The sequence below is a fragment of the Peromyscus eremicus genome, chromosome 9, assembly GCF_949786415.1.
Source record: "Peromyscus eremicus chromosome 9, PerEre_H2_v1, whole genome shotgun sequence".
NCBI lineage: Eukaryota > Metazoa > Chordata > Mammalia > Rodentia > Cricetidae > Peromyscus > Peromyscus eremicus.
In genome coordinates, this window is record NC_081425.1 from 51,574,535 (window position 1) to 51,592,715 (window position 18,181).

The following is an 18,181-nucleotide window of genomic DNA, read 5'->3' on the forward strand; positions in this document are numbered from 1 at the left end:
TGTTTTTCCAGGGGAAGCAGGACTGGGCTCCCCACATGCTATCAGACATCCATTGACTGTGTGGAGATAGATGTTCCTTGTGCTGGGGCCTGTGCAGACCCTGTCCATTTGGAACTCACAGGCCGCTGTGGAACCAGTCAAATTCACTGGTTACCAAGGGATGCTGGAAACAACATGATCAGATTGACTGGAAATGTTGTAATGGGACTCATTTTGATACTAAGCCCTAAAGGATTTGAAACGCCTGAGAATATGGAAACCTTCCAAGTGAGGCTCTTGGCCCCTAAAGCAAAGCGTTAGTAGGGAAGAGTCCTCCGTTCTTCTTTCTCATAACACACACAGATGTATGTAACCTGGGAAACTTCATTCCAGTGGTTTCCAAAGTTTTTGTTTTGGTTTTATTACATCTCACCATTTAGAATCATGAGCTGAGAACGTAGCTCAGTTGGAAGAGTGCTTGCCTACCATGCATGAGGCCCTTTAGCACACAAGCCGGGCACATGCTGAACCCCAACGCTAAGGAAAGGGAGATCAGGAGTTCAAGGTCCTCCTCAGCTACACAGTGAGGCCAGTCTGGTTCACATCAGACCCTGTCTCAAAAAAAGAAAAGAACCAGGAGTTGACTTTACAGTTAATTATGGGATCAATGGGCAACGAAGATGGTTTGATAATTTTTTTTAAATATGACAATTCTACTTTTGAGTTTTTTGGTTTTGTTGTTGTTGTTGTTTTGTTTTTTTGAGACAGGGTTTCTCTGTGTAGCCCTGGCTGTCCTGGAACTCTTTGTAGACTTGGCTGGCCTAGAAATCAGAGATCCACCTATTTCTGCCTTCTGAGTGCTGAGTGTCTTCATTAACACACACACACACACACACACACACACACACACACACACACACACACAGAGCTGTTTTTTTTTGATTCAGGGTCTCACTATGTAGCCTTAGCGGGTGGCTTTGAGCTCATAGAGATCTGCCTGCCTCTGCCTCTTGGGTGTTGGGATCAAAGGCACATGACACCAAGCCCAATTTACATGACCAATTCTTTGTTTTTGAGGTCTCACTGTTTCTGAGGCTGGCCTGGAATTTACTGTGCAGCCCAGGCTATGCCAAAGCGCACCATTATTTGTGTTTTAGCCTCCTGAGGGCTGAGATTATAGGCTTAACGTTACCATGCCTGGCATTTATTTATTTGTTTGCTTATTTATTTATTTATTTGGCACTGGGGTTTGAACCAAGGGCCTTATGCAGCCCTTGGTTTTTTTGTTTGTTTGTTTGTTTGTTTGTTTTGTTTTAAACTTTTCACACCTCCATCCCCTCCCCTCGTGTGTGTGTGTGTGTGTGTGTGTGTGTGTGTGTGTGTGGCACAGGCTCTGACTATCTAGCCTAGGCTGTCCTTGAACTCTAGATACTGCCGAGGGCTGGGATTGATTACAGGTGTGCCAAAATTCAGGGCTTGTTATCTTCTCTCCCTCCATTGTAGGGATATAAAGAATCAGATTCCAGCTGGGCGGTGGTGGCGGCGCACGCCTTTAATTCCAGCACTCGGGAGGCAGAGCCAGGTGGATCTCTGTGAGTTCGAGGCCAGGCTGGGCTACCAAGTGAGTTCCAGGAAAGGCGCAAAGCTACACAGAGAAGCCCTGTCTCGAAAAACAAAACAAAACAAAAAAAAAGAGTCGGATTCGGTTGGGATTCTTTTTTGTTTTTGTTTTTGTTTTGTTTGTTTGTTTGTTTGGTTGGTTGGTTTGGGTTGGTTTGGTTTTTTGAGACAGGGTTTCTCTGTGTAGCTTTGCGCCTTTCCTGGAACTCCTTTTGTAGACCAGGCTGGCCTCGAACTCACAGCACATGCCTTTAATCCCAGCACTCGGGAGGCAGAGGCAGGTGGATCTCTGTGAGTTCCGTTGGGACTCTTAATCGGACTGCATACCATATCGAACGTCTTTTCCGATAACCACCTTTGAAAAAGAACTAAACAACAGGTGAAAGTAATATTAGCCATAGACTAACCCAGTATTCCTAACTGGTTACATTTAAACGCGTCATCAATATCAATAGGGGCGCTCTCATCTTTGTCCGTCCCCCCCCCCCCTCCCCGCCCCATGTCTTCACCTTCTGGAGTGTCCTTGACACAGGACCTGGACATTTTAAACGCTTCACAGCCATGTGTGGCCAGGGCGACTGTTTTAGGCAGGGCTGTGGGGGATGCATGAGAAAAGAGAAGTCTCTCTGGGTGTCACTCCAAGGGGCCTTGAAAGGTCAGGTCACTAGCAGTCACCAGCTCCCCAGGGCGCCCTCCCTGGCGGGCTCCCAGACGACCTAGCCAGCCGGACGCTCAGAGCGCCCCCAGCCCTCCGGCAGGGGCGGGGTTCCAGGGCCGGGTCCCGCCTCCCGCCCGCCCGCTGGGCCGCCTCCTCCGCCACCGCCGCACCGCCACCCGGAGCCGGGCCGCCAGCCGGGCCGGGCCGGGTCGCCATCATGCTGAGCCGGCTCGGGGCACTGCTGCAGGAGGCCGTGGGGGCGGTGAGCCCGAGCCTGGGGCGGACCGGAGGGGAGGGCGCGGGCCGGGGGGGCGGGGGGGGGCGGGTGGCTGCGGGCTTCTTGGGCACGGCCCCTCCCCGGGCCCCGACGCTGCTTCCGGGCCTCTGTCTCCGGGTCGTGTCTATACTCCCGGCCGCCCAGGAGCACTTAGCTCCGGGATTCTCTCCAGACCGACCGACCGGCTCCCTCGATCTTGCTCCCCGCTCTCGTGATCCTATGCTCTCGGCTCTTGTGATCCTGAGCCACGCTCCCCTGGTTCTGAGGACGGATCCCTTGATCCTGCCTCCGCGCTGCTTCCTGTTATGCTCCCTGCGCCCCGCTCCTCTGATCCTGCCCTCTCTCCGCAGTGCTTCTTGTTACGTTTCCTGCGCCCGAGAGCTACTGCTAGCTTTCTAACTCTGCTCTCCCCAGACGCTCCCTTGTCACCAGCCCATTCCTCCCGGATCTGCCCCTCGCCCCCTCCCCAGCCCCTGTCAGCCTCCTTCCTCATTCCTGTCGCTCCTCCATTCCTCCTCACCTGGGACTGAAAACAGCCTTCCCCTTCCCCTCTTAGGTGAACTCCCGCGACCAGGAGTTCGTGCACTGAGCTCCCTCTTGCTCAGCCAGGGCATGGGAGTTGGGGCCCTGAGTGACTAAGTCCCCAGGAAGGTGATAGAGAGCGTTGCAGGGGCAGGTGGTCCCGGGATCCCGGAAGCAGCCCTCTGCAAGACACTTAATCTCAGGCCACTGGTCGCAGCTGACTTTTGAGTTAGGGAAGGTCAGCCTGCCTGAGGGACTTGCATGGAAGGGTGTTTTGTTTTTGTTTTTTACAACTGTCGGTTTGTGTTTGGGCCATTTTCTGGGAGTGCAGGTCCCTGACAGCCCACTGTGTGTGGATCACTTCATTCAGCAGCCTTGCAAGAAACTATCTGGAAAGTTAATTATTTTTTTTCTCATTATATAAGAACACCCTCTAATTGATATGTTTAGTCTATCAAATTGTCTCTAGAGAAACACTTTTGGGTTTGACTCCCCTTCGTTCTCTGCACCTCCTCCCCAGTCAGAGCATTTACTGCTATTTGTGTGTGTGTGTGTGTGTGTGTGTGTGTGTGTTTGAGACAAGGTTTCTCTATGTTGTCCTGGCTGTCCTGGAATTGATCTTTAGACCAGGCTGGGCTCGAACACACAAAGATCTACCTGCCTCTGCTTCTGCTTCCCAAGTGCTGGGATTAAAGGTGTGCACCACCACCGCCCGGCTATTACTGTTATTAAAAACTGGCTCAGCCTTAGAAAAACTGGTAGGGGAGAGGGAGACACATCTGTAATCTACCTTCCCCAGCACCCCCGTCCTGCTCTGTCCTGAGGACCAGGGTCTAGGGTACCCCAAGAGGGAGAGTTTCCAAAATGACCCTTTCTTCTCCTTCCTGTCCCAAGTAAAAACAACTGTCCTTTTAGAACGTGATCTAATAAACTAATTGATACTTCTGGACACAGCTCGATTTACAAGGAGGGTTGGAAGGGTGGACAGTCCTAAACTTCCTTGATCCTTACACTCTGAATGCAAAAAGCTGAGCACCAGGGGCTGAAGATGCAGAGTGGAGGGAGGTATTTTTAGGCAGGTGACCTGCAGTGTGCATCATATAGACCATTGTCCTGGAAGTGTGATTTATACCACACAGGACTCCCTCTGTTCAGTTCCACCCCCTAGTGGGGGTGGGGGTAGGTTTTCCCTCAGGTGGGACCACCAAGTCATTATGATCCACTCAGAGTGCTTCTTCTTTCTGCCCCCTCCTGGCAGAACAGAATAGAAGCCTTCATGGCTCTTTCTAAAAATACTGCTATCTTTTAGCGTTTCTTTGGTCTGGTATCTAGTAGTAGATTCAGGTAGAGATTTGGGCCCTGTTTCTTTTGTCCACCAGGTTTTGATGGCTGCCCTGCCTTCCCTGGGTCTCCTGTTCTTATGTGAATTCCCCCCCCTTTTTTTTTCCATGAAGTTTGGCCCAAGGATTTTGGAACTCATAGATGAAATTTGAGGCTAGAGGAGACCCTGTCACAGAAACTGTGAGGTCATTGGGGTGCTGGCCAAGGCTCCAAGGACCTTCCAGGACAAGAAAGTATAACAGAAGTGTCTTCAGGAGCTTCCTAAGAGTTGGTAAAAACCCTTCTGGGGTTTACAGATAAAAACCAGCCCTGGCCGCTGGGAAGCTCACAGTCTATCAGAACCTGACTCAGTGTTACATGTAAGAGTGTGATGAGTCAGGTCACTCCTTGTGGATGGGGTATCTTATTATTGCATTTCTTTAGTATATATGTGTTTGGGGGTGTGCCACAAGCAGGCATGCGGAGGTCAGAGGTCCTGGGACTCAAACTCAGCAGTAAGGTCTTTAACATGAGCCGTCTTACCGTCTGGGGTGGAGTGTCTTGAAGGACTGGGCAGTGCCTTTCTGGAAGACTCACTGACCCCACATCTAATTTATTTTAGTGTTTTTTGAGACAGGATCCCTCTTTATAGTTCTCACTGTCCTGGAACTTGCTTTGTAGACCAGGCTGACCTTGAACTCACAGAGATCCTGCCTCTGCCTCCTGAGTGCTGGGCTTAGAGGCATGTTGCCATCACACCTTGCAACTACTAATTTTGAAAGAGTCTGCTGCCTGGATGGAGGGCGGGGAGTGCCTCAAAGTCTCTGACTGGTCCCATGTGGGTCCTGTGTCATGCGCCTCCCCCCACCCCCCCACCCGCTTTGCCCTGGCCAGCTAAATACCTTCCTGCCTTTGTCTCCTCTTTTGCCTGACACTGCCAGATAGATCTTTCCAAAACATTCCTCTGGAGGTGGCACTGACCTTGCTGCCTTAAAAAACAACAACAGCAACAACAACAAAACCCAGAACAGCCTTCTTGGCTTGGCCCCGGGCGACCCACACGCCACATACACCCTTTCCCCTGCTGCACTCTGCCCAATTTTTTCTGCTAGGAACATCTTCCTTGCGCAGCTGAAATTTGATCCCCTTGGAGTTTTTAATTCTTTGGCAGGATCTTGAAAGGAACCTGTTAGTGGCCCCTCTAAAGATGTACTGTTTTTGCCTGGTGGTGGTGGCGGCGGCGGCAGCAGCGTACACCTTTAATCCCAGCACTTGGGAGGCAGGCAGATGTCTGTGAGTTCGAGGCCAGCCTGGTTTACAGAGCAAGTTCCAAGACAGCCAGTGCTACACAGAGAAACCCTGTCTTGAACCCCCCCCCACACACACAAAGGATTTATTATTTTTACGTTGTATATATGCCTATCTATATCACATGTGTGTGGGTTCCTGTGGAAACTAGAAGAGGATGTTGGATCCCCTGGTGCTGGAGTTACAGACATTTGGGAAGCATCTGAGGTGGTGCTGGGAACCGAACCCATGTCCTCCTGAAGAGCCGCAAATGCTCTTTGCTGAGCCATCTCTAGCCCCTAGAGGTGACTCCCTTTAAGAGGTCCCTTTCCACTTTATAGTCTTTTCTTGGTGGCAGCACGTTTACTGGAGGCCGAGCTATCATTAGATGCTTGTGGCATGGAGCATGGCACCCGGCACCTAGGAGGCACTCACAAGATGTGTACCAAATGAATGACTGTAGAGGATGTCCTGCTCCGGACATGCCTGGTCCTTCACTGACCTCACTGTGGAGTCTTAGGGCTAGACAAGTGTAAAGGAATGATGGACCCCAGGACTTGCTGCCTTTGTGGCCTGGGCAGAGAGAGACCTAAAGGAAATAAACACCCAGGGTAGGGACTGTTGATACATTTCTGTCCTGTTAACAATTTTTTCCTTTTTTTAAAAAAAAAATAATTTTTTCTGCATTTCATAAAAATACTGTATTTAGATCATTTCTACCCCTTACCCTCCCCCCACCAACTTTTCCTATGCTCCCACCCCCTCTCACATTCACGACCTCTTCTTTGGTTATTATTGTCACACACACACACACACACACACACACACACACACACACACACACGGGGCTGCCATTAACTGTCTGCAGCTCTTTATCTGGGGGTGGGACCTTTTGAACTTTCCCCCGCATCTGTGTTGGCATGCCAACTGATGTTGTCATTGTTCAGGTCTTGATTAGGTGACCATACCGTTGGGATTTCCTGGGCGCAGCTTCCCTGTCCTATAGAAGACATTATCTGGCAGCAGATGTCCTGGTCCTCTGGCTCTTCCCATCTTCCCACCCCTCTTCTTCGGTGTTCCCTGAGCCTTAGGTGTAGGGGTATGCCGTGGATGGATTAATCAGGGCTCTCGTTCTCTGCCTGTGAATGTTTACTGTACCGGGAAAGAGGATGCTTTCAGGACAATTACTCACCCTCAGTTCAAGGCCAGTTTCAGCTGGAGTGCCTAGAGGAAGAGAATACTTTTGGGGAGGGGGAGCTGAGGGGCTTGCAGAGAGCAGTGTGAGAAGTCTCCAGGGTGATGAGAAGAGGTGGGCAGGAGTTAGGGGTGCAGACCTTGGCCTGGCACAGAAGACGGAAGCACTCCATAAATAAAGCATCTCCTTTGTAGAGTGTAGAAGTGTTCACCGTCTGAACAGAGCCTGCCATGGCCTTGGACATAGGCCGTTAGACTCCGGCAGGGCCCGAAAGCTCTCCCCATGTGTGTGCCGTTCCCATCCTCTTTCTTGTCAGGTGCCCTGTGTGGTTGGCAGTCTCTCTGTTGTAGTATGTGTGGGGTTTGGATTGTGCAGAAGTACTTCTGTCTGTTCCTCCTTCGGCATGCTTACTTCTTGGGGACAGAGCCTGTGGGATGGGGACATGTGGGAGAGAGAGAGTCCTCTGGGGGGACGATGATGCTGTGTGCTGGAGAAATGAATGACCCTTCCCTTTGAAAAGCTGGCCACAGAACGCTTTCTCTAGGACCTAGAACTCACCCAACTGGGCACTGAACAGGCACGTGGGCTTCTGGTCCCTTGAGTGCCGGTGCTAGTGGGGCCTTGGTTGGCACTCCCACAAAGACCATGTCTACTCTGTCTGCAGCGGGAGCCCAGCATTGACCTGCTGCAGGCCTTCGTGGAGCATTGGAAGGGCATCACACACTACTATATCGAGAGCACAGGTATGCCTTCTGCTCCCCAGCCTGGGACCCGGGAGGAGCTGGGGAGAGTGGGCAGAGTGACCACAGGTGTCTTAGGAAGGTGACGGCAGGGTCCTGGACAACAGGACATCTCTGGGCCAACCCAAGGAGACAGACGGATGGGAGCAAGACCCAGAGCCCTAGCCACTGCCTGTCTTCATGGTTAAATTGTTGGCACCACTCAGACTTTTGGGAGAGGAGTTGTGTGAGTAATGAGTGAGGACAAGAAGGTTGGGGACCTCACTGGCCTGACTGCATGGTAAAGGTGGCCCCATTTGCTTTAGTTTCCAGCTGGATACAGTCCCTAGGCCTTCAGTCCCAAGTGCTTGTCACTGGGACTGTTGATTAGAGGAAATGCAACGGGGCTTGGGTGTAGCTTAGTTGGTAGAGTGCTTGCCTAGCGCAGAGACCTGTGTTCAGTCCTCAGTGCATAAACCAAGTGATGGTGCATGCCTGTAATCAAGTGCTTAAGAGATGGAAGCAAGAGGGTCAGAAGTTCAAGGTCACACTGGGATACATGAGACCTTGTCTTGGAGAGAGGGTCGGGGAGAGGAGAAAGATGTTCAGTAAATTATTTTGCCTTGGCCACCCTAAGAAGTCCAAGTAGGAAAGCTAAGGTGTGGCACATGCCTGGGTCCCCTTTTCTCCTAGCTGACGTCTCCGAGGGCCAAAGCATTCATGCATTAACCCACCATAATGACTCAGTGAGGATCAGAATCTGATTGGCTGCTTTGTAGTCAATAAGCCTGGTTGCCGGGTAACTAGTCCTGTATCCCTAGTTTTCCACCTCCCCGAGTTCAGACCGTGTCTGGGCCTATGACTTTCCTGGAGGCTTTCTTTCCATTGTGAGCCAGCCCATGGAATTCAAATGGCCTTTGAGCACTTTGGGGGAGCCTTGGAGGACTGTTTAGATCAGGCCCCCTTCGTCTTGGCACAGTGGATGCCGAGACTGGACTGTTTGTGTTGAAGGGGGAATAACTGTGCTGTCTGGCCTCTCTCTCAACTGTGACAACCATACATGTCTCTAGACACTGACGAATGTTTGGGGTGGGGGAATTTCTTCCCAGTTGGGAGCCATTCTTTTAGACTAAAAGTCATATGCTGTACGTCTCTCTCCGTATTGGGGACTGGTTGAACCCAGGGCAGCCCTCCCCACCCCCGTCCCCCACTGAGCTACATCCCTCAGCCTTTTTTACTTGTTATTTTGAAACAAGAGCTCACTCAATTGTCTAAGCTGGCCTCAAACTCACTCTGTAGCCCAGGCAGGTCTTGAACTGTCAACACTTCTGCCTCCCCAGCCTCCTGAGAAGCTGAGATCACAAGCCTGTGTCACCAAGGCCACCCCAAAGCTGAGTTTCCCGACTCACCTGGGTCTTTCTGTGCAGCTGGGCCCTTAATTTCCAGAGTGGGCTCTAGACCAGAGTTATAGGGAGAGGGTGAAGCAAGCTCCTTGCTTAACAGCTTATGCCTTAAAGGAAAGCTAGGGGGTGCTCCAGGGCCACTTGGAAAGCTCTCTCTACGGGGTGCCAGGTGCAGCCGCAGACTCCTGCCTGGCAGGTTGTCTGTTTTCCTCTGACTTCCCTGAATGGAAAAGGGATAAGAGCAGGCCCTAGGAGACGCTAGGAAGGAAGCTGCTGAAATACAGCCCGGACAATCACAGGACAGACTCCATAGCTGCTCACTTAAGCCTGGACTAGATAGGCAGCTCTCAGAACATCCCCTGTGGACCCATGTCCTCCTGGGGGCCCATGAGGGGTCCCTGTTCTCACTTTGGTACACCCGCAGTGACACACTGGGCAAACACACACTGTCAGTCAGCAGGCTGTGTCCTGGGCCTTATCCCTACAGCTTTTGTCTTTTTAAAATACACAAGTAGCCGGGCGGTGGTGGCGCACGCCTTTAATCCCAGCACTTGGGAGGCAGAGCCAGGCGGATCTCTGTGAGTTCGAGGCCAGCCTGGACTACCAAGTGAGTTCCAGGAAAGGCGCAAAGCTACACAGAGAAACCCTGTCTCGAAAAACCAAAAAAAAAAAAAAACCAATAAATAAATAAATAAATAAATAAATAAATAAATAAATAAATAAATAAATAAAATACACAAGTATCAGCTGTAAACTTCCATGGTGGCCCTCAGCCCATTTCAGGTATGACTTCCTTCTGGGCTTGGTGTGAGAGGGTCTCTCTTTATGTCGCCTACCCTTGTGTCTTGACTCTTGATTAGACGAAAACACCCCAGCCAAGAAAACAGATATCCCCTGGCGGCTAAAGCAAATGCTGGATATCCTGGTGTATGAAGAGAGGCAGCAGGTATCCTCTGGTGAGGCCGGACCCTGTCTGGAATACTTGCTACAGCACAAGATCCTGGAGACCCTGTGCACTCTGGGCAAAGCGGAGGTGGGTATGCTCCTGGGGCGTCTGGAAATTTCTACCCCAGGCAAACCCTTATTCCATGCTCTTCTGTCTATGCTTCTCTGCCTTGATGGAGCAAGTACTGTGGCTGTGTTACTTGGAGTAGCCCAGCCCATCACCCATTAGAGAGGGACCTGCTACTTTGTGGAGTCTGTTCTAGATTCTGGGTGCTGGGAATTGAGGGACAGGATAGTCACACACAGTGGGCCCTTGTTATCCCAGAGGATTGGTCCTAGGACCCCGCCACCCCTCCTCTCAGATCCAGAATCTGTGGCTGTTCAAGTCCTTTATATAAAACGGGATCTGGGGGCCAGCAAGATGGCTCTGTGGGTAAAGGCAGTTGCTGCCAAGCCTCACGACTTGAATTCAGTTGCTGGGATCCACATGGTGGGAGAGAGCTGCACATTGTCCCTGACCTCCCCGTGTGCAACGTGGCATATGTGTATGAGTGCATACGCACATAAATAAGTAAATAAATAAAATAAAATTTTAAATAGGGTTCAGAAAGAGCCATGGATAGAGAGAGATGATGGATAGGGTGGTAGATGACAGATACCTAGGGATGACTGTAGTTAACATACACACTCTTCTGTGCCTTTCAATCATCTCTAGATGGCTTATAATTAATAAATGTAAGTACTATGAAACTCGTGATGCTACAATAATTAGGTAATAAGAAAAAGGTCTGTACATGTTTTGAATATTTTTGATCTGAGGCTGATTGAACCCATACGTACAAAACCAGTGGATATGGATGGAGGACCAGCTGTACTGGGTTCAATAATGACCCAATCATGAAAGGAACAATTTAGGAAAGGGAGTTGGGGAGGTAAAGGGAAGGACTGCTTTACACACTGTGTGGACGAGGCCTCCCAGAGAAGAAGGCCTCTGAGCCATGACTCGGGAGGCATGGAATCCTGTGGCCCTCCGGAGAGGAGTATTTCAGGCTGGTGGCTGAAGCCTCACCTCTGACAGTGTGCTCTGTCTCAGTACCCTCCAGGCATGCGACAGCAAGTGTTCCAGTTCTTCAGCAAGGTCCTGGCCCAGGTCCAGCACCCACTGCTACACTATCTGAGTGTCCACAGGCCTGTGCAGGTGAGGACCAAGGAGACGTGGGCTGTCTGGGCATACGGCCTCCTTCTCCCAACACCCCACTCTTCTGGGTTTCTCCCCCATTCTTCCTTTAGAAACTTCTCCGACTGGGTGGGGCAGGCCCTGGATCCCTGACGGAAAAGGAAGAAGTTCAGTTCACCAGTGTCCTCTGCTCTAAGATCCAGCAGGATCCAGAGCTGCTCGCCTATATTCTGGAAGTAAGTGCTTTTGTGGGGGAACAGGGTGTGGTGCAGAGGCAAGCCCTCCCGTCCCTGCTGAGGAAGCAGGAGAGGATGGTGCTCACAAGTACTCAAGGATGAAGCTCAGTTGTTTTTTTTTTTTTTTAAACCCACTCTGCAATTTTTTTTAAAGATTTATTTATTTATTATGTATACAGAAGAGGGTGCCAGATCTCATTATAGATGGTTGTGAGCCACCATGTGGGTGCTGGGAATTGAACTCAGGACCTCTGGAAGAGCAGTCGGTGCTCTTAACCTCTGAGCCATCTCTCCAGCCCCCACTCTGCATTTTTTTGTTGCATTTTTAACTTTTTTTTTTTTTTTTTTGGCTGAGGTGGTGGTGGTGGTGATGGTGGTGGTGTCTCATACAGCCAATGCTGACTTCAGACTCACTGTGTAGTAGTCAAGGATGACCTTGAACTTCTGACCCCGCTGCCTCTATCTCACTAGTATTGTTATGGGCATATACCACTGTGTCCAGTTTATGGGGTAGTGAGGATAGAACCTAGGGCTTCACATGTTCTAGGCAAGCACTATACCAGCTGAGCCACATCCCCAGCTCGTCTTGACCTCTGTGCGCGTGCGTTTAGGTCAGAGTGAAACTGTGGAGTCGGTTCTTCCACTTTAACACGGGTCTGGGTCTAGGGATTGTACTGAGGTCCCCAAGCCTCCTGTAGCAAATGCCTTTACTAAATGAGCCATCTGGTTGGCTCCTATTTTGGTTGGCTTTTTTGAGACAGGCTTTCTCTATATATACATCCCAGGTTTGGCCCAATCTCACAGTCCTCCTGCCTCAGCCTCCCAAGTTCTGGAATTACAGTATGTACTACATGATGCCTGGCAAGACACATAGCAGACTGTGTAGCCCAGGCCGGCCTTGAACTTGTGATCCTCTTCCCTCTGCCTTCTAAGATTACAGCAGTGCTCCACCACACCTGGCTCTTACCCTGCACTCTCAAGGAAGCACCCTGTGGGATGGAGTGCTCTCTCTGACCTTGGCCTCACCCCACCCTTCTTTGCAGGGTAAAAAAATCATAGGCAAGAAGACATCCAGAGAACCTGCAGCTCTGCCTGAAGACATGACTGGCTCCAGGGACAAGGACTGTCCCCGTAGTGACGCTCCCGGCAGGGACCCTGGCCTGGATAGGGAGCACTGTGGTGTCCCAGCCTTGAGCAGCCACCTGCCTGCTGAGACTGAGGGGCCAGACAATGGGCCTGGGGAGAGCAATCTCATCACCTCCCTGCTTGGGCTGTGCAAGAGCAAGGTCTGGCCGCAGAGATGGCAGGGGGAGGGAGGGGGGAGGAGAACTCCTGTCTCAAACATCATCTCCCCATCCCCTAGAAGAGTCGGGTGGCCCTGAAGGCACGGGAGAATGTATTGCTGCTGGTAAGCGTGGCCTCGCCAGCAGCCGCCACCTACCTGATACAAAGCACTTCCTGTTGTGTGGTGATAGCCGAGCACCTCTGCCAACTGTACCGGTCCATGCCTGCCTTCCTTGACCCGGCGGACATTGCCACTTTAGAGGGCATCAGCTGGAGGTGGGTCCCCGGCCTGGGGAGACTGGGAAATATACCTTCAGGGGCTGGTAGTTACACAGAGTAGGCAGCCTTGCTAGCAACCTTCTCCTGGGTGGGAGAGCCAGTCCCTAGGGCCCTTCCCAGCCTCCCAGAAGCCTCACTTCTGCAATCTGAGCACAGCAGAGGTTCTAGATGGAAGGGAGAGCAGCTCCCGGATGTCCTTCAGGAAGGCCTGGAAGCTTTGTGTTCATCTGCCAGAGACTCCTGCTTCTGTTTCTGTTAGGTTACCCAGTGCCCCATCTGATGAGGCCTCTTTCCCCGGCAAGGAGGCCCTGGCTGCCTTCTTGGGCTGGTTTGATTACTGCGACCACCTTATCACAGAGGCACACGCGGTGAGCAGGGGCGGGTGTGACCTGGGTTCTGTGCTGGCTCCCTTAGGTGTCTCATCTCAGTGATGGAGTAGAGCTGATGCACGGTGACTTGGGGCCAGAGGCCAGCTTGGCCCTGGGTTAGCCAGGCTCCTCTGACACATTTGGGGCTGTGTGAAGACACCGTGATTTTTTAGGAATGAATGTGATGGGGTGTGAATGTAGAAGACATACTCTCTGGCTCCTAGGTGGTTGCAGATGCCTTGGCGAAAGCTGTGGCCGAGAAGCTGTTTGTAGAGACCCTGCAGCCCCAGCTCCTGCATGTGTAAGTGTCTGTCTGTCCAGTCCCTTGGCCGTGGTCGGTGTCTGGCCCACCCCACCAGGCCTCTTCCCAGAACAAAGGCCAGGGGACTACCTGTTGATACTTGCCGGGTCTGACATGCACATGGCTCTAAGCCCCGGGGGCTGGAGAGCAGCCTCCCACCCCAACTCTAGGACCTCACGAGGGATGGGGAGGTAGCTAGAGATTTGCCAGGCTATAAAGGAAGGAGAACAAGAAAGGTTCTGCACTGCCACACACCCATTCACGCACGCACGCACGCACGCACGCACGCACCCTCCTCTGCTCTCCCCCTCTCCCTGCAGATCCGAGCAGACCATCCTGACGTCCACTGCCCTGTTGACTGCCTTGCTGCGGCAGCTGCGCTCCCCCGCACTGCTTCAGGAGGCCGTGACCTTCCTCTTGGGCACTGACCAGCAGCCTGCAGCCACAGAGGACAGCCCCCATACTCTGGGCACACACCTCATCATGCACTGTGACCATCTCTCCGACGAGGTAAAGCAGAAGGGCCTTCATCCCAGCTTGCTCCACAGCCACCGTGGGGCTTCCAGAGGGTTCTCTCCTGGCTTTCTCCTGCCTGCTCCAGGTAGCTCAGCCTCAGGCCTCCCTCAAGCCAAAGCAGGGGCAGTTTATGACGTGCAGCCATGCTGTCTTGGTCACCGTTTTCTGTCTGTTTTGCCAATTGCTTTTCTATTCATTCAGCTTTTTTGGAGACCTGAGCACTTTGAAGTAGTCCCGTGTTTTCTAATACAGACATGGAGGCACAGAGAAGCCTATGGGTTTGCCTGAATTGGCACATCAAACGAGAAATGGAACACTTCCTCTAGCCTCTGACCAACAAGGGAGGTGACCCCTGCCTTAGAGGACTTTGTCTGGCATTGGTTCTCAGGCATTGAGAAACCAGGAGGAGGGCAGCGGTGGTGGCGCACGCCTTTAATCCCAGCCCTCGGGAGGCAGAGGCAGGTGGATCTCTGAGTCCAGCCTGGGCTACAGAGCAAGTTCCAGGATAGCTAGGGCTACACAGAGAAACCCTGTCGTGAAAGAGAAGCCAAAAGGGTGACAGGAGGGTCCCCTGCTGCATTCTCTCACTCTAGATCAGCATTGCCACTTTGAGGCTGTTTGAGGAGCTGCTGCAGAAGCCCCATGAACGAGTCATCCGCAGTCTGGTCCTGCAAAACCTTGAGGGCCGCCTGTATGTGGCCCGGGGCTCACCAGAGCCTGAGAACTATGAGGACACCCTGTAAGTGAAACAGGGAAGGAGGGAGGGAGGGAGGGTGGGTGGGTGCACACCACTCATCCAGCTGTTCATTGGTGCATGCTCGTCTCCCCGCCTGCAGAGATCTGGAGGAAGACCCCTACTTCACCGATGGCTTCCTTGATTCTGGCCTTCAGCCCTCCACAAAGCCTCCCTCGGCTCCTGCCACCAGTTCGGACGGCAGAACAGCGGTGACGGAGATCGTCAACAGGTGGGGAGGAGGTTAGGCAACTGGAGTCGCCTGAATTCGCTTCTGTCACTGGGGTCCTGCGAACGGCAGAGAGAGCCGGGGGACACCTGGGGAGGCGCCTCCACACCTAGGCCCCTGTCTCTTAGCTTCCTTTGCCTGGTCCCTGAGGAAGCCAAGACATCAGCCTTCCTGGAGGAGAACGGATATGACACCTACGTGCACGATGCCTATGGCCTGGTGAGTGAAGGTCCTGTGGCTCCCTCCTCTTCTAGGCTCTCCCACGTCCTGATACATCCCCGACCCCACACCGTTTTTACGGGGTCCCTCAACTAGGCCTTTCTGGGCCTACTCCTTCGACTCTCTCTCCCCTCTGCTTCAGTTCCAGGAGTGCAGCTCCCGTGTAGCCCCCTGGGGCTGGCCCCGGGGCCCAGCGCCCCTGGACTCTCACGAACCCGAAAGGCCCTTCTTTGAGGGTCGCTTCCTCCAAGTGCTCTTTGATCGCATGGCCCGGATTTTGGATCAGGTAGCCGCCACAAAGACTATTTATATGCCTAGGAGAGCTCCACGCTGGGCCTGGTGTCTTTCAGGAGAGTAGGGGCCGGTGACCAGGGTGGACCCCTCTTTGGTTCCTCAGCTCCACAGCCCCTTTACCTTTCCCCAGGCGGGAAGCCCTGTCTCGCCTGTTCTCCACACGCCCTAACATGCTCTGGCCCTCAGCCCCAGGGAATCCATGACATACACGTATCACGTGAGTCTCCCACCCCCGCACACATTCACACCAGCCAGGCGCCTTGCTTGGGGAGTACAAAAATGCTCACCACCCCTTGCCAACATCCAGGATTGTCCATCTTGTTCCCTACAGCCATACAGCCTGAACCTACAAGTGACCTCAGTCCTGTCCCGGCTTGCCCTGTTCCCCCACCCCCATATCCATGAGTACCTCCTGGATCCCTACATCAGCCTGGCCCCTGGCTGCAGGAGCCTGTTCGCTGTGCTTGTCAGGGTAAGGATGAGGGTGTGACGGGAGGGACCGAGCAGGGCAAGGGGCGGGAATGGAGAAGTAGGCACCCGTACCAGGGCCAGGAAAAGCGCAGGCTTCCCGATCCCATCTCTCACCTCCTATGGAATGGTGGAGCCAGGGGCAGCTGTGGGACACGGTCAGTTCTCACCTGAGTCCTTTCCCGACTCTAGGTGATCGGGGACTTAATGCAAAGAATTCAGAGGGTACCCCAGTTTCCGGGCAAACTGCTCCTGGTGCGCAAGCAACTGATGGGCCAGATTCCCGGAGAGCAGTAAGTAGACCAGGGAAATGGGTGCCCAGGATTGGGAAGGCGGCACTGAGGAGTCTGTCCTGGGTCAAGCCTTGTGGACGTGGGCTGTCGTGCCGTAGGCACACCTGCTGACTCCCAGCCATACCATCTTCCCCTACCCGCCACTGTCTCTCCTCAGTCTGGAACATCAGACCCTACTCCAGGGCGTGGTAGTGCTTGAGGAATTCTGCAAGGAGCTGGCCGCCATTGCGTTTGTCAAGTTTCCCCCACATGGTCCTCACCTGAACTTCTCTCCACCCCCGGAAGGGCAAGTCTGAGCCAGGAGCATGATGGGCGGGGGAAGACGCCTGCCTGTACTTCTGCCCACGGGGCGGCTTCCTGCCTGGCCATGCTGCCACGCTGTCCTCCAGACTGGGGACTTCAGCTGCGGGAGACCTCACTTGTTGACCATGTGAGCTCAGGTTTCAGGGTGGTGTCACGGAGCTGGCTTCTAAGGCAGTGGTGTTCTTGGGGCCGCTGGAGGATGGCCATTGAGCATCTAGACCCTATCCCTGCTATACTGTGACCAGGGCCACAACATGAGACACCTCTAGGGGCAAGGGAAATGAACTGCTGCCTTTGAGGCTTGCTAGAAATCCAGTCCGGAGAGATAGGGCCAAGAACCCTGTCTGTCACATTGGTTATCATGGAAGCTGCTGAGACTCGGCAGGCTTCTTCATGGCTTCCTTGGTGTGAACAGTAGTGAAGGAGACAGAGAGGGGGACTGTGGGGAAGCCCCCTCTTCCTGCTCTGCCCTCCTGGAGACGGTTGCAAAATTTCCAACTGCCTCATGGCAGATGCCCAAAGCATGCTCCGCGCCCAGGCGGGGGCAGCTGCTAACAAGAGCCTTGGCGCAGCTGCAGCCAGGGCAGGCGAGGGCCTGGGAGCTGGGTGCCAGGCTCCAGCTCCAGCTGGTTCCTCTCTGGCGCCTTCTGAACCCGTCTTAGCAAGTCCGCAACACCTGGGCAGAGAGGTCATTGACCAGGGGTGGTGGGTCTTGTCCTCTGAATCCTGCCCAGTACCCGGGGATCCCAGTGAAATGCACTCCTGGGGAGCACAGGCACTCAAGGTACAGAGGGGATAGGGTACCCCTAACCCCAGACCCCTGAGGCCTAGTGAGGAGGGGCTGAGACACAAGCAGATAGCTCTGGTATTGTTCTTCGTGTGTCCTTCATGGCTGGGGCTGCCACCCCACCCGGCCTGAATCTGTCTCAACCTGCAAGAACACACGGGCGGTGCCAGGCATTACCTCACAACAGGCCTGCAGTCGTTGGCTTCGCTCCTGGGCAAGGAGGAGCAGGCCAGGGCCCCTTTTGCTTCCTTTTCCTGCCCATGCTGCCTCTCGAAGCCGGGCACGGGTTGCCAGGAGGTGACATGAAAGAGGAGGAAACTCAATGACCTCTACCTCTCCCGAATTCCTCCCAGCGGGGGAGGACTTGTCTGCTGCTCCGAAGAACATCATGCGCTCCTGTGTGTACGAGCTGTGTGTGTGTCGATGTACATGGGTGCTGGTGTGGGAGTAGCTCTTGGTGGAGTGGGTCTACACTCTTGAGATTCTTACCGTTCGAGGGTCCGGGCAATAATGCACTTTGGCATTTGCATGGTGTCTTCACACAGCACAGCAATAAACAGTGTGATTTGTGTGGACACGATGTTCCTCAGTCTGCTTGGCTTCTTCCCGGAGCTTTTCTGCCTCTCTCTGAGTCCATCTTTCACCCAAGGGAGACAAACTCAATTCCTTTTCCAGCACTGGAGGAGAGAGAGGTGATAGGTAGTGAGTTCTGACATTGCAAATTTGATACTCCCCAGGACCAGCCCGGAAGTGACTCTTGGCTGAGCAA

General features: G+C 53.1%; 1 protein-coding gene across 1 annotated transcript; it reads left to right on the plus strand.

Moving 5' to 3' along the window:
- Positions 1–2,411: 2,411 nt before the first annotated feature.
- Positions 2,412–16,810, plus strand: Fhip2b (FHF complex subunit HOOK interacting protein 2B). Its single transcript, XM_059274344.1, has 17 exons — positions 2,412–2,519; positions 7,523–7,601; positions 9,841–10,013; positions 11,019–11,123; positions 11,216–11,338; positions 12,382–12,624; positions 12,702–12,898; positions 13,161–13,269; positions 13,494–13,570; positions 13,891–14,080; positions 14,680–14,825; positions 14,923–15,051; positions 15,177–15,267; positions 15,410–15,553; positions 15,893–16,033; positions 16,222–16,322; positions 16,480–16,810. Exons 1-17 carry the CDS (start codon positions 2,475–2,477, stop codon positions 16,616–16,618), a joined length of 2,232 nt encoding a protein of 743 aa, XP_059130327.1. The 5' UTR covers positions 2,412–2,474; the 3' UTR covers positions 16,619–16,810.
- The last annotated feature ends 1,371 nt before the right edge of the window (positions 16,811–18,181 follow it).